The 19,885-nt window shown below is 54.9% G+C and overlaps 3 protein-coding genes and 1 non-coding gene across 4 annotated transcripts; 3 read left to right on the top strand and 1 right to left on the bottom strand.

The window, feature by feature from the left end:
* Positions 1–1,220: 1,220 nt before the first annotated feature.
* On the bottom strand, positions 1,221–4,722 carry EIF4EBP2 (eukaryotic translation initiation factor 4E binding protein 2). Its single transcript, XM_072870740.1, has 3 exons — positions 4,544–4,722; positions 3,657–3,833; positions 1,221–3,573 (listed from the first exon to the last, which is right to left on the bottom strand). Exons 1-3 carry the CDS (start codon positions 4,680–4,682, stop codon positions 3,542–3,544), a joined length of 348 nt encoding a protein of 115 aa, XP_072726841.1. The 5' UTR covers positions 4,683–4,722; the 3' UTR covers positions 1,221–3,541.
* A 107-nt stretch (positions 4,723–4,829) lies between these two features.
* TRNAE-UUC (transfer RNA glutamic acid (anticodon UUC)) lies at positions 4,830–4,901 on the top strand. Its single transcript has one exon. It is a non-coding gene; the product is annotated as a tRNA-Glu (tRNA).
* A 667-nt stretch (positions 4,902–5,568) lies between these two features.
* LRRC20 (leucine rich repeat containing 20) lies at positions 5,569–13,718 on the top strand. The gene is made up of 4 exons (XM_072870739.1): positions 5,569–5,650; positions 6,790–6,939; positions 8,604–8,771; positions 13,567–13,718. The coding sequence occupies exons 1-4, from the start codon at positions 5,569–5,571 to the stop codon at positions 13,716–13,718; spliced, it is 552 nt and encodes a 183-aa protein (XP_072726840.1).
* Positions 13,719–15,188: 1,470 nt separating this feature from the next.
* On the top strand, positions 15,189–19,424 carry NPFFR1 (neuropeptide FF receptor 1). The gene is given in 5 exon segments (XM_072870958.1): positions 15,189–15,311; positions 15,313–15,412; positions 17,018–17,314; positions 18,174–18,273; positions 18,623–19,424. Coding segments are annotated over 5 exon segments (1,422 nt in total).
* Positions 19,425–19,885: the final 461 nt, after the last annotated feature.

Here is a 19,885-nt window from a genome sequence, read left to right as displayed (position 1 = left end):
AAAAGGCTTTTGCTGCTCGCCCCCCCCCCAGACAGCATGGATGGTATAAAAAAAGGCTGCCATCACTGTACTTGGTGAAAAACTTAAATATATATATATATATATAATTAAAACGACAGTTGTCCTGGACCAGGACAATTTCTGGCAACACATCTGCATCAGCACAGCCCCCTGCAAGGGCACAAGCCTGGGCTGGGCCCCTCCAGAAGCAGCACAGTCGGGGCAGCCAAGACTACAGCATGGGCTGAGGGATGCAGCCAGGCCAGGGGCTGGGCTTAAATGTGCTCCTGGGCATGGGGGGACGCCAGGTGAGGCTGCTCAGGGCTGTTAAGGTCCACCAGGGCCCTCAAAGATGAGCCCGGGTGGGGGTGGCTGTACCCCCACACTCATACCCACCTGCTCTCCTTGGCCAGCACTGATTTGCAAGACTGTTGTCTTGCTGTTTTGGCTTTGCAACAGCTTTGCAGCCCCCAGCAGCTAAAACCCAGTTTACGTGATGGCCTTAGCAGCACAGCTAGTGTTTCGGGAACTTGCCCAGCACTTGCAAGGCAGGGACGGGCACTGTGTACTGGCGTATGCTCCTTTCAGCATCAGCTGGAAGGGGTCACCCGGGGGGGTACCCCCAGGCTGATACAAACATGCATTTAGCAGCAATGTGGGAAATTGCTGGGGGTTTGCAATTTAAGCTTAGCTTAAGTTCAGGGGTTTATTTGCACGTTTGGAGTCTGGCTTGGACATGTACCAAGCAGGGCTTTCTTTGGCACCTCTCTAGTTTGATGCCCGGGTCTATATAGGTTTTTGCACCTAATGGTGCAGGATAAATGACCAATTTTCAGAAATCTGTACGTGGGAGACCTTTCTATGGTAAAATCAGGGTTTTCTGTACAGGAAATTTTGCAATCGAGTCCCCCCTTAACCCTTGGCTGTTAGTTCTGGGTTTGATCATCCCCTGCTCTTCGTAACACTGAGTTACGCCCAGCAAGAGGCGGGGGCTCGCTCCTGATTTACTGTCCTTGGCCTGGATCCGCTTTTTTCCAAATTGGAAATTTGGAAAGCAACTCACCTAAAGAATTTGGGAGGGGAAAAAAAAAGCTAAAATACATAGGAAGGAGGGTTGACCCGCAAGGCAGGGTGAAGCCCAGGCAGCATCTGCTCTGAAAGGAAGGGAAAATCCCCCGTGCACCCCGAGTCATGGTCAGAAGAAACCTCCAGCACCTCAATTTAATAGAACCAAGATCTTTATTGATCTCACTGTAACAGCAACCACTGGCGAGAGCTTTTCTCCTCCGAAACACCTGCTTGAAGAGACGGTAAAAAATCCCAAATCTATACCCTGACTAGCAGAGGAGCTGCCCCGGCAAGGCCAGGCACTCCCTCCCTGCTCTTCAGCCCCGAGCCCGGTTATAAAAGAGAACCAGGAGAAAGTCGCTGGGATGGGGAACGGAGACGAAAGGAGGTTGGGAAAGGGGGTGTTTAGAAAAAAAAAAGTGGTTTCCCTCCGGCTCCTGTCCATAAGTTAAGCTGTCCTCAGATATTTTCTTTTTTTTTTTTTTTTGGCTTGGAGAGCAGGTTTCCCAAAACGAGTCGCTGTGCCAAGGGCACCGGGTCCCTGCATCTGCAGTGGCTGTCCCCGCTCTGCAAAGGATGTCCTCGCCCCATGTCCCTGCCGCTCCCTCGATCCGAGGGCCTAACAGACCTCCTAGGATCTTCGCTTTAAGGAAAATATATTTATTTATATATAATATATATATTTGTGTGTGTCTTATCACCACCCACCCACACGCATATACATATTTCTACTTGCACTCACTCAGTCACGCGCCTATGATGGCCGGCTACACGTTCACGTCGCATCCCACCGAGCGCTACCCATGCAAGGGAAAGGATGGGAGACACACCCCATTCCCTTGGGGTTTTTTGCTTTTTCGCCCAAAACGAGCGGAAGCCCTCCCCTCACGAGAAAAGCAGGTGGAAGATGGGAACTCGCAACCAGCCGCCGTGCCGACCTGCGCCAAACATACCTAGAGAAATAAATTACTGGACGGAAAGTGCACAAAGCCTGCAGCACTGATGCCAGTGTGGGGCATACCTGTCCCTGGCGTGAGGAGCAACTGCCCCGGCAGGCGATGGGTCCCCGGGGCTGGCTACCGGGGCAAAACAACCCGAGGGAGGATGGATGGAGCAGGCACTCAGGTGGGGGCTGATAAAATGGCACTTGAGAAGGTTGCACAGCTCTTGACAGCTCCCAACAGGCAGTAAAAAAAAAACAACAGGGGGGCTGGCAGGCTCAGGCGGCAGAAGACAGCACTGCCATGGCATCCCCCGCCACGCACGCCCTCACCAAACACTGCTCTTCAAGGCAAGAGTTGCACCAAGAGAGGAGAAAAAAAATAATCCCATCTCTGAGGGATTTCAAGATGCCAGGCACAGGCAGGATGGCCACGACGTGCCAGGTTGGCAAAGGTGCCGGCGGCGGGGAGTTTAACACAGAAATCCTTTATCCACGGCAGCATGACCCGGCTGGGGGAAGCCCCAGCGCAAAAAGCAAGCGGAGGACGGTACCGACGCCAGCAGCCTGCAACCGAAGCACCCTGGGTGCAGCCGCAATACTTCCAGCCGCAGCACTACATCCCTGCAGCACCTCACCCTGCATCCCCCCCGGGCACCCAGCTATTCCTGAGACATCCAACGGCGCTGAGGGATTTCACTCCTGTATTATTCACATTTTAAAGGGGGGGATTGAAAAAAAAAAAAAAAGCACTAGAAAGCACTTTCCCAGAGGCGCTCGTCCCCAGCCCAAAAAAAAGAAGCATTGCCGGTAAAGTGCCCCTGTTTAGTACCAAAAAAATAAAAGCAAGGGGTTTTTTGTAACATATGGCTACGTTGCTCTGAGTCCTGGCTGGTGGGTCGGGGACGTAGCCCCGCGTCGAAGGGCTGAGACAGAAGAAATCTGGGTAGGAGAAAAATGTAGGCACCCAGAGCACTGAAGGGAATGCGCTGCCAAAGTTGTCCTCCACTGAATGCCAGCAGGTCCTGGGGGAAATGAAAAAAACCCCACCCCAGGGTGCAGGTGGGTGCTCGCTTTTAGGCGTGACACTTTCCCCCTCATCCCGAGAGGCTGCCCACAATTTTCCGGCAGAAGGGGCAAAGGGGGTGATGCAGCTCCAGACCACCAAGCTGCCAGCAACGGGAGGTTTGGGGTAACAGGAGGGGGTTTTTTGCGGGGGGGAGCATGAGGCGGCAGAAGAGGCAAAGGGATGTTTTAAAAAGAAGCCCAGTGGAGATCAGGCTGCTGGCGGGCGGAGGAGGAGGAATAGGGCCGGATCCAGAAGGGATGCTCCATCCAGCACATGCTGGGACCGGTCACCTACAAAGGGGGAGAAGCCAGAGCCGCGCTCTCCAGAAAGAGAGAGGGGTAGGCGGGCGGGCAGGGGGATGCCAACAGGGACCGCTGCCGCCTCTGCCTCGCTGGGACGGATCCTGCTAAGCCGAATGGGGTGTGCACAGGTCTGGGGAGTTGCTGCCGCTCCGTGGTTCCCGCTCAGATATCCATCTCGAACTGAGCGTCGTCCCCTGGCGAGAGACAAGGGGAGAAGCGTTAGGGGGGGGTCACTCCCCACCCCAAATCCCGCCACCCCTCCCTGAGGGTCCCTTACCCATGGATGACTTCCCCTCCTGGTGGTTCAGGTTGTTGGTGTCCGCTTTGGGCTCCTCGCCGGCCGAGCCGGGGCTGGTGACGCCGGGAATATTGGGGAGGTGACAAGGCGGGGTCTGGGCCATGGGGGAGTTGCGGCGGTCCAGGAGGAACTTGCGGTCATAGATGATCCGGGTGCCTGGGGGGGAATGAGAGGAGGATGGGGGGGATCCAGCCCAGCAGCGCTTGTTTGCAGAAGGAGCCTCCCGGCAGGACGGGCGCCCTGGCCAAGGATTCCCGCCACAGCCCAAGGATAGGCGGGGAGGGCAGGGGGGGTGCGCGCCCCCGCCGCCGCTCTGCCCGCTCTTATCTGGGCACGGCGGGCGATAATTCGGCGCTGGACAAACACCCGCGGCAGCACCTGGGTACCGGCTGCCCCGGGCGCTCACTGCCGTCCCGGCGCAGAGGCCTGGCGAACTCGCGGCAGGGGTGGGAACGCATCCCGGGGCTGCCGGCGGACGCAGCACCCCGAAACGTCCCCTCTGTCCCTCTCCCCCGCCTGGGGACGAGGGATGCTCCGACCCCGGGGTGCCAAAGCGGGACGGGGCAGAGCTCCCCAGCCCTCGCTGCCCACATCCCACTGGGGCCGGCTGCCACCCCATGCCGGGGGCCAGCTCCCGCCCCCGCCGGGACCCTCCGCGCCCCCCGTTATGCCCCCGAAAAATAATAAACCCTGCTCAAAGCGCTTGCTTTAAGGACAACCGGCGGCAGGCGCTATATATACGCGATACAGAGACGCGATATGGGCGCGATAGGCGGCGTTTAGAGAGGCGGGCGGGCGGCAGGAGCGCTCCCCCGGCGCGGCCCCGCGGCCGCCGCCCCGCAGGCCCCGTCCGCCCCGGCGCTTACCTCCCGGGGTGGTGGAGAAGAGGGTGCCGCCGGGGGTGGTGCAGTAGTCCGGGGGGAGCTGCGCCGCGTCGCTGAGGGCCACGGTGCGGGTGGGGATGGCCCGGCTCTGGCTGGGCTGGCGGCCGCCGGCGGACGACATGGCCCCGCGCTATTGTCCCCGCGGAGGCGGCGCGGAGCGGGCGCCGCCCCCCGCCTCCCATCGCCCCCCCCGCCGCCGCCGCGCAACCGCGCTCCGCCCGCCGCCGGCAGGGGGCAGGCGCGGGGGCGGGCGGCGCTGCCCGCGCCCTCCCACGTGGTCTAGCGGTGAGGATTCCTGGCTTTCACCCAGGCGGCCCGGGTTCGACTCCCGGCGTGGGAAGAGCGTTTTGGGGGCGGGGGGGTCCCCTCCCCCGCCGGGACGCCCCGTGCAGGCGGGTGGTCGTGGCCGGGGAGCCTTCTGCCAAAACATTTTGGCTGAGCCGGGCTGATCAAAGTCACCAGGAAAGGGGACAAGCTGATTAAAGTCACCAGGAAAGCGGACGCATCCCCATATTCCAAATGTACCAACCCAAAAAATTGGGAATCCCATCCCTCAAGGCCTACACCATCCCCAGATCACCGAGGAAGGGAATCCTACACCATCCCCATATCCCAAAGTACCAACTCGGAAAGTTGGGAATCCTGTGCCCTGAGGGCAACGCCAGCCCCAGATCACCAGGAAAAGGGATGCATCCCCGCATCCCATACCAGGAAAGGGGATATATCCCCATTTCCCATACCAGGAAAGGGGATGCATCCCCATATCCCAGACCAGGAAAGGGGATGTATCCCCATATCTCAAACATACCATCCTGGAAAGCTGGGAATCTTGCTCCCTGAGGGCCATGCCAGCCCCAGCACAGCCTCCCTCCCTCCCTCCCCTGGGAACACTGATCCTGCCAGTTATTTTTAGCATCCCTTTCCCGAGAGGCTGGAGCGGCTGGTTTCTCCCTCCAGCCGTGGATCCCCCCGGCCGAAGCACGTCCCCAGCGGGACCAGGCGCCCGCATGCAGAAGAGGATGGGCGAGGCGGTGGCCCGGGTGGCCAGGAAGGTGAACGACACGGTGGAGAACAAAACAGATTCCCTTGGTAAGCCTGGCGCTCCGGCTCGGCTCCCGCTCGGGGCCCGGAGAAGGATCAGGTGTCCGGGAGCAGGGCTCTATTTTTTGCTGCCATGGTCTAAAAAAAGCTGTCAGCCCCCACTCTGGGTGCTGCTCCCGAGGCTCCTGCAGCCCTGGGGAAGGGAAAGGCTCCCCCAAAGCGCTCTCAGCCTTCCCAAAGTTTGAGTGGGTTCCCAGCGACGGCACATAATCCCATGGGACATGGCCCAGGGATAAAGTCCCCCTTTGCAAGCGATGGCAGAAGCCAGACCTTTCCCCGCATTGCCTTCTCAGATTTGTGTTTTTCTGCAATTTCCCTGTTTCTAGCTAATATCCAAGACCCACATGCAGTTCATCCAAAGAGAGAGATGAAAGCCGCCCAGTTTCATTCGTGCTGGAGTCCCGGCCCTGGGGTATAAACCAGTGCATGCTGAGAGTCAGAGCTTCATCGCTCAGCCTCTTGACGTCCTCCTGAGCAAGACGATAAGCAGGGGAGGACCGAGCTTGTGCAGCCCCCGCCATGGCTTTGGGGAGGGGGCAGAGCCTGGATGGGCATCACGGGGCTGGGATACAGGGTTTCCATGCCCTGGCATTTCCCAGGAGGGGAAACACAGAAACAAAAATGCCAACAGGTGAGAAGCACAGACAAATCCTCTTCCCTCCCTGCTGTGTGCCCATCACCATGAGAAATCCAGCCAGGAGCATGCCCAGGGAAAGCCCTACTCCATCTCCATCAGCAGTGGAAGAAGTGTCCCCCCAACCTTCCCCAGGTGGTTAGGGACATAGGGAAGGGTGATTACTGAAGTTATTAGACATGGACATGCTGGCTGAGGGTTTGCAGAAGGACATTGTGGCATGGAGGTAAACGCAATGTGATTTAGGGTTGAACACACCTAAGGCAGAACAGCCTTAGCATTCATTGCTGATGGGAACAAACTATTGGTGCTTGTGGAGGTGATTGCAAAGATCCCTGCAATGGAGAAGAGTATGGCGGGGACATTACAGCATCCACGGGTGGCAGCACCCAGGCAGGCAAATCGAGCATTAACGGGTGGAAAACAAGATGGAAAGCGTTGCTCCATCCCAGCTTGGGTACATTATAAGGTGCCTGGGTCTCTCTGGGGGCAGATCTGGCCAACTGCAAGCTGATGACCTTCCCCGTTGGCATCTACAAAGCCATGAGGAGTGTCACCGAGGGAATCCACCACATTTCCCTGGCAAACAACGAGCTGAAGTCCCTCACCAGCCGATTCGTCACGACCTTCAGCCAGCTGAGAGGTAAGGGACAGCCCCACCGCTTTGCAACAGCCACTTCCAAACCCCCGGGGCCCAGCAAAGAGCCCCCAGGCTGCTGCAGACAGACCACAGCACCAGAGAGTTTCCCCACCACGGTTTTTGCTCCTCTGCGCTCACACCTCATTCCAAGCACTAGTTCAGCCCCCCAAAAATCCATTTTCCCTTCTCCTTTCTGGCCCTTGCAGGAAGAGGGCACTAGTTTTGCTCTCACCCACCCTCCCAAACTCATGCCCTGCCACCTCCAGCCACTCTCAGCAGTGGCCAGGCTGCTGCAGGGTCGCTAATCATCCTCCATCTCCCTCCGAGGATGGGGCGAGGGATGAAAGAGGACAGGAAAGGCAGCCTGGGCATAATGGTGCATGGCAGAGATGGGGCATTTCAGGCTGCAGACGGCATGCTGGCTTGCTGCTGGCTAATTAGCCCCCATCATGTGACAGTGATAGTTGCTCACTCCTCCACTCACTGCAGGAGACATGGACAGTCATCAGTGCATGGCTGGTGCCATGGGGACACATCTCTGCAGAGCCCAGCAAAAGCAGCCAGAAGCTAACCTGCTACAACATGCTAAAGCATCCGGAGCATCCAGCACTGTGGTTTTGAATGCTAGGGATTGCACCGGGGCTTTGCCTGCCTGCAGCAGCACCCAGGGCTCTGGCAGCTTTTAAAAGCAAATATTTCGCTCATACAATGTACTGCACAAGTGCTGCCGTGGTGGGTATCTGGGGAAGCTTCCCATGTTGTACGGGAGCTGGAACATCATCCATGAAAACTCCCCTAGGCTGGAGAAAAGAAGCATCAAGCAAAGGAAATCAATGCTAATTTTCTAGACAGCATGGTGAGCCCCGAGGCAAAAGGTCTCATCTCCCAGCAAGGGCTTTGCTCTGCCAGTGAACAAATCACTCTTGTGATGAACATGCTGGGCCTCAGCAGGGCTGTTGCAGAGGAGAGATGCCCTGGGGCTGGGGACAGCCTTGCACCAGCCTGAATAAGGCAGGACCTATAAATACCAGGTATTAGCAGGGGCAGGGCAGCTTGCATGGGTATTTATAGAGCAGAAAGCCCTGTGTCACGGGAGAAGGGCACTGGGGCAGCAGGATTTGGGTTCCTGTTCCCATGGCTAATGGCCTTTCATGCAGGAGTGCTACTCCTGGCCCCACAGGAGCTCATTTCTGGTGTCAGGGGGATAGCATCACAGAGGGTTAAACTCCATAGAATAGATATTTTTGACATATAAATACATTTCTTCCACCACTCTGTTTATACCTCAGAAGGTGTTCAGGCACATGAAGATAGAAAACTAGCCTTAAGCCATGACGAGTGTCCATGGGGGGGAATTGCACCAACTTCACTAAGAAATATTGCTTATTTTTACAGCCCCTGCTTGCAAAATGCTGCACGGGTTTCATTAGGAAAGCCTGAGAAAGCCAAGAAACATATTGCTCCTAAAAGCGGTATTCACAGCAGGCAAAATTATGATGGCAAACCATGGAGATGAGCAAAAAAACCCCATTTTCAGAGTTGGAATCCCATTACTGGACCTGGTAGCCCATGGGGGACAGAGGCTGTAAATTAAGCTGCGCATTAATTATTTTTCCATCTTCCCCCCCCCATCCCATTACCTCTCTCCTCTCTTCCCCAAACTGCAGAGCTCAACCTGGCAGGCAACTACCTGCACCGCCTGCCTGAGGAGGTCACCTCCCTGCTGCACCTCCGAGCCATCAACCTCTCCCGCAACAGGTTTCGGCATTTCCCTGAGCCCCTGGCCACCGTCGCCACCCTGGAGACCATTGACCTGGAAGAGAACGAGATTGCAGGTGAGACGGACCTTTTCCCGCTGGAGGCGAGGATGAGCATCACCCTGGGGCAAGTGCACTTCCCAGCAGAGATGCCAATCCATATCCCTGGACAGGGAGGGATGCTGGCTTGAGTGGTCCACTATCCCCTGCGGATGCAGCCAGGCCGAGGGATGGCCTAGTGATCCAGCAAAAGGAGCATGAATTTGGCAGGAGGAAGGGCACACAGGTGCAGGGGAGATGCTAAATAGACAGAGCCTTGTTATCCGCTTGCTTTTGCCAATGCTTGTGCTGACTCCTGGGGCGAAGCTGTTGCAGTCACAGGGAGAACCAAGCCACCCTATTCACCGCACTGGGATAGGGCTCTCAAAGGCGGCTCCCGCAGTGACTCAAAATCACCAGATTTCATTAAAAAAATAGACCTGACTGCAGAACCCAGCCCCAAGGATGCTGGGCTGGGATGCTTGCTGCCAGGCAAAGTAAGGGCACAAGCCCACCTGAACATTTCCCAGAGCAAGTAGGAGCCATAACACTACAAAATCCCCTAAAAAAAGTTAAATTAAAGGAATGGTAAGAGGCGCTCATCCCCCAACTCTGCAGTCAGAGAAAAATCTTTCATGCGCAAAGCTGAAGGCTTTGGAGTCCCCAAAAGCTGGGCAAAAGGGGCAGCTGTTGCACGTAGATAAAAGGGGATTTATTCAGGAGCGAGCTTTCAAAGAGCCCAGGCTGGAGCATCCCACAGCCCACACCGATCCCCAGGGAGGCGAATATCAAGTCCACTCAATTTTGCTCTTTTATCTGGGATGGCTTCAGCTGCTGCTGGGAAAGCTGCTCCCTGCAACACAAGTTTTATTAACAGCATCAGCTGCTCCCTGGCCATGCCTGTAGAAGCACAAGACATTAAATACTGCTTCCGTGACAGCCAGCAAAAGATGTGGTCTTTCCTCACCCCTTTTTTTCTCTCCCGCCTTCTAGAGGGAGCTGTCTCACTCTTAGTTCCCTCCATCGCTTTTTGAGCTTAATTGGCCAACTTCAACAGACTTGATGCAGGAGCTGAGGTCTCCAAACTTCACATTTCCTTCGCATTTTGTGCAAGCAGGCTGCTGCAGGGAGGGAATACAGCTTTTTGTTGCTTTTTTCCCTGCTTAAGTGCAGAGAGGAAAGGATGCATCAAGGGTTGTACCCAGCTGGATTAATCCTGAGGGAGAGGGCAGCTAGAAAACCCAGCTGCCAGGTTTGGTCACCTCCCGCCAGGCTCCCCTCAGCTGCTGTTATCAGACTCCAGAAAAATAATGACAGGGTAGAAATTAACAATTTCAAGCTAAAATGTTCAGGGACATATCTTGGAAATGAGCACAATGCTCTCTGGCTGCAGAAATAGGTAAGATTCACCTATTTTATGCATTTTCTGGAAAGGGAAGAGGTAGAGATTAGAAAGCAGGGGTGTTGCAGCCAATTTTTGCCAAGGAAACAAAAGTTTGGGTAATTGCATCGCTCCTGGGTACCTTCCCCAGTACCTCCTGGGCTCATTCGCATGATGGCCTCCCAGGGACCAGAGCACCCCAAGAGCTGCAGCAAGTCCTTCACATCCAAGGAAAAGCATCTCCTCCCCAGTTTCACCTTCTGGGACCATGGTGAAACCTCTTGGATTGCCATCAAGCCTGAGTTTGCTCAGCACTGAGCTAGCACAAGGATCGAGCTCCCTGCTCTTCTCAGGCACAGCACACTGGGAGCTTGCAGCCAGGCTGTGGGATGAGCCTTGGTGCCAATTATCTATACACAAGTTGGCATTTATATATATATGCATTTTTATTTGCAGTTTTATATATTATTTATGAGCTTGTGTTTATATATACCTTTTCCTCCCACACTAGCCTGGCACAACAGGGGAAGGAGAGTTAAGGAGAGCCCATCAGCTTGAACTTAACTGGCACAAATGTTGTTTTTCCTTAACAGCCAAGTAGGATTTGAGCCCTTCACACTCATTTCACCCCAGGAGATCTTAGGCCAGGCTGTAGGAGATGGCATCTTCTCTTTCCCTCCCTGCATGCGTATACAACTCACCCACTATAGCTGGCTGAGGACCCTGTTTTGGCAGCAGGGTCTCATGAGCAGCAGCTGGCACATCCTTGGAGAAGCTCTTGAGGGATCTGAAAGTTCATCCAGGTGCTGTTCTCCAGCAGTGCCTGCACACCTCCAGCCAGCTCAGCACAAGAAGGAGCTTCCCCAGTCATGCAAAAGCTGTATTTTGCTGCCTTTTATAATTTGGGACCCAGGTTGCACTGCTTAGCCCAATAACAAGTTGAGGACCCCGCTCCAGGTAAAAGACTGGTAGGCAAGAGAAAAATGCTTCACAGACCATGTATGGGAGATGGAGTTTGGAGAAGGACTGGGGCTTTCTTCAGCAGCAGGAAGGTTGCGGATGGTCTGGGTTTTGTTGCTGCTGCTGCAGCCATGTGCTATTCCCAGCCCTGCCTGTCCTCCTCTGCCCTCTCAGGGGTGCTGAAGGAGCTGATAGCAGGGCTACAAACCAGATTAAAAGCTCCTGCTGAAAGAGGGCTGAGTCACCTACCAAGACATATCGAACTGGAGATAGTAGTTAATGTTTTCCAGTTAAAGGGAAACAGGAGTAAAAGGAGATTAATTAATGCCTGCCTGGAGTCTGTGTGCTCTGAAAGGAGACATTCAGTGCCAGGAACTGCCCTTTTCATCTCAATGAGCTCTTAACTGTGGAGTGTAATTATGTATATATTAATGTCACTGCTTTTAACTCTTTCCCTGCTAATTAGAGTGATATCAAATTAGCATTTTCAGCTCCCAAGTCCATGGGGCTTTTTAGTGCCTGAGGCTTCAGTTTCTTTTTCCCTTATTCCTTGATTAATGGTTTAACGTAGAAGATGTTGAGACAGCAAAGGGGATGCTGGAGACCACTAGCAAGGCTGGGCAGGTTGCTGCTGGGGGCAAGTGTGGCTGATTTTCTCCTCCTGAGCATCAGAGAGAGCCACTCTTAATTTGGGGTGATGGCATGGAAAATGCGTCTTTGTTAATAGCTGCAGAAGAGCCAGCGAGTGGGTTTCCATCAGCAGGTTTGGAGGAGGCTGGCAGGAGCTGGTGGCCAACAAAGGATGCGGGTAATGCCGAAATGTGACAGGGAAGCAGCTCTGCTGAGCGGAGCAGGGTCCTTCTGCCTTCAATTTGCAGCCGTAGGTGGCTGCAAGACCTTCGGGGTTGTTAGTGTTCATTACCCAGCTCCTCAGATGCCTCGGCAGCCCTTTAATATCCCTCTCCTTGGATGCCTCCTGATACCTTGGCAGCCCTTTCATCTGAAGGAGCTAGGTTTTTCACTCACTTATTATCATATTCTGATCTGATAAAACTACTGTTTGCTTTAATTATGAAAAAACCTTTTTTTCCCTTTTTTGCTTAACTGGTGAAGCCAGCATGAATAATTCAGGCTCAAACACGAGTGCCTTATCCATTGGGGAGCTGGCAAGTGATGCTTCGGGTTGCTTATAGAGGAGTTTGTGGCTCCCACGGCGCAGCCGTATAGCTATAGGCTGCATTGCATGCCTTGCCTGTCGCTTCATGCTGGGGGTGAGTCACTGCTCCTTACCTTGAATTAAGCTGAAGAGCTGGGCCGTTCCCACTTTGGGCAAGGCTTGCTCCCTAAAATACTTTCCTTAACTCGCTAAATTTAAACCTAGTGGAGGTTTATCACTCTGCATAGCCTTAGAAGATCATTAAAACAGGAAGATCTATCAAAAAAATTGATTTTTGTGCCTCAAGGGAAAAAAAAAAAGCAAAATGATACAGGAGGAGTGGTGGTGAATATAAATCCACCATAGAGAAGAGGTATTTAAAAAATCCATGTAAAGCTCAGCCTGATGAGCTGCTAAGAAATATGTGTATTACAGAAAATAGCACTGCTCTCTGGAGGGGAAAGAAAAAGCCTGCAAGGTGTTTGAGTCTTTTTCCAGCATAAAATAAGTTTCATGGTTTAAAAATCACACAATCACCTGCCCAGCTATAATTACAACATCGCAATTCTGCTCCAAGTATTGGCAGAAGAAACCAGAGCTGGAGATATAAAAGGCTCTTGTTGTTTTGGTGGCCAAATTAAAAATAAATTGTTCTTGGTAAACTCAGGCAGGTGGGCTTTTCAAGCCCAAAATATTGTGATTTGTAACAATAAGCTGAAACTATAATCTTTTAATGATCTTAATGGTTAGGTTTTTGTATTGGTCTCATTCCTCTGTGCTCAGTGGATTATCATTGAGACCATCCAGAGAGCTGCAGGTTAAGGTACTTTTTTTTTTTTTCCCCATGTAAAAAGGGTTTCCTTTAGAAACTCTTTCTGAAAGAAAACATCTGAATTCATGGAAATTGCAAAATAGGAGGGTGCCTGGAGATGGCCGAGAGCCATTTTGCAGCCTGTCCAACAAGGGCAAGGAGCATGTGCTCTCCCATTAGCCTGGTGAGGGCTCCTGGGCATTGCAACACTGGGAATAAAATAAGGGAATAAGTCTTTGATTACCAGTTTAGCACCCCAGCAGGGTTTTTTTTAGGACTGGGAGAACTGTAGGGCAGTGTCCACATTTAATATCATGGTGTTTGCATCTTGCCAAGACATTTGCTTGAGTAGTCGTATAATTTAATATTTCATTATGTTTCTGGTTTGATAAAAGCCTGGAGACCAGCAGGAGCGGGGTTTGCTCTGGGCTGCCCATCTTACCACAGCTTTCACTCCCTCTGCTGCTCTGAATTCCTCTGCAGCTGATGCCAGGCTGGGTGCTCACCTCAGCGCTCTCTTTTGCAGAGGTGCCAGTGGAGAAGCTGGCCACCATGGCATCGCTGCGGAGCCTCAACCTGCGAGCGAACCCCGTCAACCCCGAGGTGCGGCTGCTGGTCCGGCCCCTCGTCCCCTTTGACCTGCTGCTGTCACCGGAGGAGCCTGTCCCCAAAGCCTGAGAGGGTCTCGGGGTGCCTAGGCGAGCTCTCCCGAGGGGTGACTGCCTGCGAGAGTGGTTTGGCTTAGGTCAGTCCCTGCTACGCCGCTATTTCTATACCAAACCCGCAGCAAGGCAGCCAGTCCCTCTCTTTTTTTCTTCCGTAATAAAAAGCAAGCAGCGGGGCTCCTCTGTAAAGGGATGGCTCTGCCAGCTCCAGAGCCGGGGAATCTCCTGCTTTGTGTTTTGCCAGCGCTTGGGGAGGAAATGGAGCTGTGATGCGTGCAGTGCAAGGTTTGGGTAAGATTGAGGGAGTTGGATGCTCAGCCGCATCCCTCCCACCTGGCCGGTGATAGGTAGCATCTGCTGCCCTGGTCCAGGGCCAGGACGGTGGGTGACATCCCTGCGGCTGTAAGGGTTCTCCCTTGAATTGCTGATATGGCAATGTGCCAAATGCCTGATTAAATGTTTTCCTTTTAAGTGTGGGGGGTTTTTTTGTATTTGCTAAATTTATGAGTTATCAGTTTTCTTCTCCTTAAAGAAGCCCCTTTGCAAATCCCCATGGGTGCTTGCTGCAGCTTGGTCTGATGCCTCCGGCTGGATTCTGCCCAGACCTGAGCACTATTACTCTGGATTTTCCCAGATAAATTTTTTTCCCCATGCTTTTTCATTGTGGAAATCAAAGCAACCCAGTGCCAGCAGGTCCCCACACACTGCTCACCCCATGGGTGTCCCCAGAAGCATGTGCCCACCTCCTAGGTGGTGCGGGTCTTCAAGTCATGCTGCTTTCTTTCCAAGGAAGAAATGGGCTGTGGGGCTCAGGATATGGCCCAGGGAGGGTGGCTCCTTGGTGGCAGGGAGGCTACTGCTAGGCACACTGGTGTCCCTTGGCAGCTGGCTGCCTGCAAAAAAACTCCTGGCAGAAATCGCAGCTGTTATCTCAAAATGCCTTGTTGAAACATCTCCTGTGTTTGCTCCTTCGTGTTTTTAAGCTTCCCCGTGCTGGAGGATGGCTGGGGGCAGGCAGGAAGGGTTAATCCTGGTAATATTTGACTTCTAGAGTTGCCAAAGCCAAACTTTGGTAAAAGACCATGGTAAAAGGGGGTTTGTTGATGTTGGCAATGGTGGAGGAGCTGGAGTAGAGCAGAGCAGCTTTGCGCCAGGACCAGCATCCCTAAGGACCGTGCTGCTTTTCCCCACCGCATGGGTGATTTACATGGGGTGGAGGACGGGGGTCCTCCCCACTCGTGTTGGGGCTCCCACTGTGTTTCTCCCCCTGGGATGGGCAGGAGCGCTGCTGGGGACGCTGGCCGTCAGCTGGAGGAGAGAGAGGCACCAAGTGCCCGCATCAGCGTGGGGACCTCAGGGGTGGCAAGGGGGACCCAACCCTCCCTGGGGAGCAGACCTGCTCCGGCGCTCTCCCTGCCTCCCGTGGACTGTCCCCCCCGCGCTGCCTCAGGCGTGGGGGGTGCGTGCGGGTACCCCGGTATCCATGGCGATGGGAGGCTGTCCCCCCGCCGCCCCTCCCCTCTCCGCTGCAGCCGGCGAGCAGCCGCAACCGGCGCGGCGGCACCGCGGTACCGGCACCGGGGCTCAGCCCCGAGCGGGGGGACCGGGGGAGGGACGGGGACAAACTCCCCCCCTCCCCCGGCGGCAGACCAGCCCCTGCCCGCATGCCAGAGATGCAGCCCCCGGAGCCGGGCCGGGCCGGCGGAGGTGAGTACCGAGACCTGATTTATTTTATTTTACCCCAAAAAAAGGTGTCCAGCCGCCCCCAGACCCCTATTCCACCAGCCCAGCTTTTCCCTGCCGTGCTTTCCCACGGCCAGGCAGGGAGGCGGGTGGCCCATCGCCCAACCGGCCGGTCCCCGCAGCCCCTTGTCACCGCGTCCGAGATAAACGGAGGAAGCCTCCCTCCATCCATCCGGCACCGACCCGGGCACTTGGCAGCCCCTTATTTTTCTTTCCTCGTCTTCCACCTCGCTTTTGAAACCGCCTGTGATTCCTCATCCATAGGACACCCACTGCCCACTAATGCTGCAAGACATTGCAGTCCAAACAGATAAAGTCCAGCAAAGTTTTGGGCTTAATACTGCAGGTTTCAGGCAATCTCATTACAGTCTTTGCTATCGCTTCTGCTAACGAAGCCTCTTTGTGTGGGTGCACCTGATGCTGACCGGCCAGAGCATCTTGCCCCAGCAGCCCTGCCTGCTTCCTCGCCTCTCCCAGAGGCTCCTTCTCCCGTGCCTGCAAACCCCCCGGCACCTTTCTGAAGCCCTGCTGGAAGCGTGTTGGCCGAATCCTGCACCCAGGGCAGGGGTACAGAGACCGGGCAGGGCCTCCCTGCGTGCCGGAGCCTCAGGGAAGCCGGTGGTCCCGGCAGCTGGGAAAAGCATCTTGGCTGGAGAGCTCAGCACTGGCACGGGCATGGGGGGATGATACGGCCACCCACCATGCAGCAGCTTTGCAGTGCTTTCGCAGAACAGGGCTGACCTGCAGGCAGTTAGGCTGAGCCTTAAAGCAAAAATATGCCTTTTTCTGCCTTAAAATTGCAGCCTGGGTTTGCCCGGAGTAAGTCCCGTCACCGCTGCAGGCAGCTCCTACCTGCACCCGGCATCCTCCTGCGTCCCTGCCTGCGTAAAGCTGGGGAAACCCGAGGGCGGGTGCTACACAGACCTGCTCCCCCTGTTAAATCTGTAGCAACAAAATGCCATTCCACCCTCCATCAGAAGCTTTCAGGGTCCCAGATAATTATCATAATTTTGTATAATTATTGCTTTATATGTAAGGGGAGGGCAGGGTCTTCTCTTCCCCAGCCCACCTCCCTTGGGTACTACAGCTTTGCTGGGGAGAAGAAGATTTTAGGGGATCTCAAATTGCAAACCTTGGAAGCTCAAGGAAAAGCAGCAGCAGACACCCGGGAACAGGGATGCTCCCAGGCTGGCCATGCCAGGGACCGCACAGACACAGCTCCTGCATGGCTGGAGCACTGCGGTGTCAGGACATGGATTTCTCTTCCTTGCATCATCCCTAAAAAAATCCCATGAGAACAGGATGTCTTCTGGGCTGCTTTAAATCCTCATTAAAATAATGATATAAAATAATAATGATATAATAATTCAGCCGAGGTGCTGCGGTACCTTGGGCTGCGTAACCCAATGAGGAGGAGACTTGTTGGGCCACTGAGATGATCCCAGCAGGACACGTCCCAGCCAGGCTGGGCACTGGTATAAATATGAAAACCCACCTCCAAGGGCATTAAGAAATGAAGGGAATAATCGCTTTACTTCCAGCTTCGTTTTCCTGCCTTCCCTTCCCCAGGCCCTTCCAACAGCAGCTGGCCCAACTCCACTGCAAGCAAGAGCCACCTCCTGAGGGAGAACTACACCTTCTCGGCATACTACCAGCACTCCTCCCCCGTGGCTGCCATGTTCATCCTGGCCTACACCTTCATCTTCCTCATGTGCATGATCGGCAACATCCTGGTGTGCTTCATCGTGGTGAAGAACCGCCAGATGCGGACGGTCACCAACATGTTCATCCTCAACCTGGCCATCAGCGACCTGCTGGTGGGCATCTTCTGCATGCCCACTACCTTGGTGGACAACCTCATCACGGGTGAGCAGGGCAGCTGGGGAGAGAACCCATTGGTGGGGAACCATTGGTGGGGAACATCACCCACCTTCTGCCCCCCACACATGAGGCCACCCCCAAATCTCCTGCCTGTGGCTGCTTTTTTTTCCTGAGGATGAGGAGAGCAGGTGGTGGCCACTCAACCACATCTGATGAAAGGTATAATTTCACATAGACCTACTATTTTAGAGGGAAAGTCCTTTTTTTGTTTTTTTAGGTTTTGGACATTTTTTGGCAAAATAAGTATGACCTTAATGCTACATTTACATATTTATTTAAAGTTCAGCTGTTCTCCGTCAAGCAGCACTGAAAAAAACCCTCCTCTTCTTGCATCGATCTTCTCCCCATGCTGGCTCAGCTCTGCCCGTTGACCTTTCCAAAGATAAAGTGCAGCATTGGCATGGTTGGCAAAGTTTAGCCAAAGTGGTAGCCAGGGCATGGGGCAGAGTCTGTATTTATTTATTACGGGGTGCGATTTATTTATTGCCAACGCCTTAGCAGGGGTCAAGAAACAAGATGAAAGCCCTTCTGATCAAGGATTCCAAGGTCAGTCCCTGTGATAACAGCTACAGCCCTGCGTAAGGGCAGGAGAAATGAAAAACACCATGCTCCTTGAGTTTCTAAGAAGTGTAATATGCATCTTTTTTACCAGTTTGGGGGGTTTTCTCCAAGCATTTGCAGTACTAAAGGCCATCTCTGTATGAGCCAAAAATCCAGCCCCCCCTTAGGAGCAGGATTTAGCATCCCCCAGCAACGACATGGTGGATGGGGACATCTAGAGGGAGCTGCCAATGGGCCTGGCCAAGTCAAAGGCACCTACAACCTCTGTGGTGTCCCCTCGCAGGTTGGCCCTTTGACAACACCATGTGCAAAATGAGCGGCCTGGTGCAGGGCATGTCTGTCTCCGCCTCAGTTTTCACACTGGTGGCCATCGCCGTGGAGAGGTATGTTGGTGCGGGGATGTGGGGACATGGGGACCAAGCCACCCCCAGCATGTTTGGGTGTCCCATGTGGTTTCCGTCACGGGAAAGCTCCTGGAGATGTCAGGAGGGTGTCCCAGCTCTCCAGGAGGACCACAAAGCTGTCCACGGGGCATCCCAGCAAGGTGTCCTTCCCCACCTTGGGCTGAAAACACCAAAGCTGGAGAAATCCCAACCTATCTCTGCCACCAAAAGCCATACGTAAAGAGCAACCCACCTTACCCTTCCTTCCCACCTCCGGGTCCTGGCCGCTCGCCTTCCCCAGGGACATCCCACCAGCTGCCCAAAGCCACCACCATCTGCCCTCCCACAGGTTTCGCTGCATCGTCCACCCCTTCCGGCAGAAGCTGACGCTGAGGAAAGCCCTGGTGACCATTGCCATCATCTGGGTGCTGGCCCTGCTCATCATGTGCCCTGCCGCCATCACCCTGACTGTCACCAGGGAGGAGCACCACTTCATGGTGGACACCTACAACAACTCCTACCCCCTCTACTCCTGTTGGGAGGCCTGGCCTGAGACGGGGATGAGGAAGATCTACACCACTGTCCTCTTCTCCCACATCTACGTGGCCCCACTCGCCCTCATTGTCGTCATGTATGCCCGCATCGCCTTCAAGCTCTTCAAGTCGACAGCACCTGCCCGTGGCCGAGAGGAGCCGGAGGGGAGGAGGGTCTCCCGGAGGAAGGCCAAGGTCATCAACATGCTCATCATCGTTGCTCTCTTCTTCACCCTCTCCTGGCTGCCCCTCTGGACGCTGATGCTGTTGACGGACTATGGGCGGCTGAGCGAGGGCCAGCTCCGCCTGGTCACCGCCTACGTCTTCCCCTTCGCCCACTGGTTGGCCTTCTTTAACAGCAGTGCCAACCCAATCATCTACGGCTACTTCAACGAGAACTTCCGACGGGGCTTCCAAGAGGCCTTCAGGGCCCCCTTCTGCTCGCCCCACCGCCATTGCCATCGCAGGCCCTACGCCCCCAGGAGCCACGGACGTGGGATCCTCTTCGGCGCCCGCAACCGTATCTTCGCCCAGGCACGGGCCAGTGACTCGCCACCCGCCTCCGAGTCAGGGCCATTGGCCCTGCGCCGCGCCGGCGTCCCCGCATGGGACAGCTGAGCAGCCGCGGCCACCGGGCACCTCTGGACCAAGGGCTTGTGGGGTGGGGAACGGGGATTGCCACGTCGTGGGCCATGAGTCACCGAAATAAAGGTGCATCCTGCTGATGCCATGTCCCTGCCTTGGCTCCTCCGCTCCCCCCAGCAGTGCCGCCCCGGATGAGGGGCAGAGGGGGGACCACCAGCCAAGTCCCCCAGCACCATGGGCCCCTGTGCCCTGCCAGCACCCCCTTTACCCAGCCCCGGCCAGGGCATGGGGCTGGGGAGCACAGGGAGCGGTGGGGGAGAAGGTGTGCAAACAGGCCATCCCGTGCCATGCTTGGCTACACCATGGAGAACCATGCAGTCCTTTGCTAGACCACACCACGCTGTGCTCAACCATGACACACCGTGCTGTCATGGCCATGCTGGACCATGCCAAACCATACTGCTGTGGCCATGCTGGACCCCACCACGCTGTGC

The sequence above is a fragment of the Ciconia boyciana genome, chromosome 8, assembly GCF_034638445.1.
Source record: "Ciconia boyciana chromosome 8, ASM3463844v1, whole genome shotgun sequence".
NCBI lineage: Eukaryota > Metazoa > Chordata > Aves > Ciconiiformes > Ciconiidae > Ciconia > Ciconia boyciana.
This window is presented reverse-complemented; position numbering and strand designations above follow the sequence as displayed.

What these genes read in the sequence shown, in the direction of transcription:
- EIF4EBP2 (XM_072870740.1), bottom strand. Translation starts at nt 4,682, where the DNA reads ATGTCGTCCGCCGGCGGCCGCCAGCCCAGCCAGAGCCGGGCCATCCCC. An exon ending in CTTCTCCACCACCCCGGGAG is followed by an intron (nt 3,834 to 4,543) that starts GTAAGCGCCGGG and finishes ATTCCCCCCCAG; the next exon opens with GCACCCGGATCATCTATGAC. An exon ending in GGAGGGGAAGTCATCCATGG is followed by an intron (nt 3,574 to 3,656) that starts GTAAGGGACCCT and finishes GTCTCTCGCCAG; the next exon opens with GGGACGACGCTCAGTTCGAG.
- LRRC20 (XM_072870739.1), top strand. Translation starts at nt 5,569, where the DNA reads ATGCAGAAGAGGATGGGCGAGGCGGTGGCCCGGGTGGCCAGGAAGGTG. An exon ending in GAACAAAACAGATTCCCTTG is followed by an intron (nt 5,651 to 6,789) that starts GTAAGCCTGGCG and finishes CTCTGGGGGCAG; the next exon opens with ATCTGGCCAACTGCAAGCTG. An exon ending in GGAAGAGAACGAGATTGCAG is followed by an intron (nt 8,772 to 13,566) that starts GTGAGACGGACC and finishes TCTCTTTTGCAG; the next exon opens with AGGTGCCAGTGGAGAAGCTG.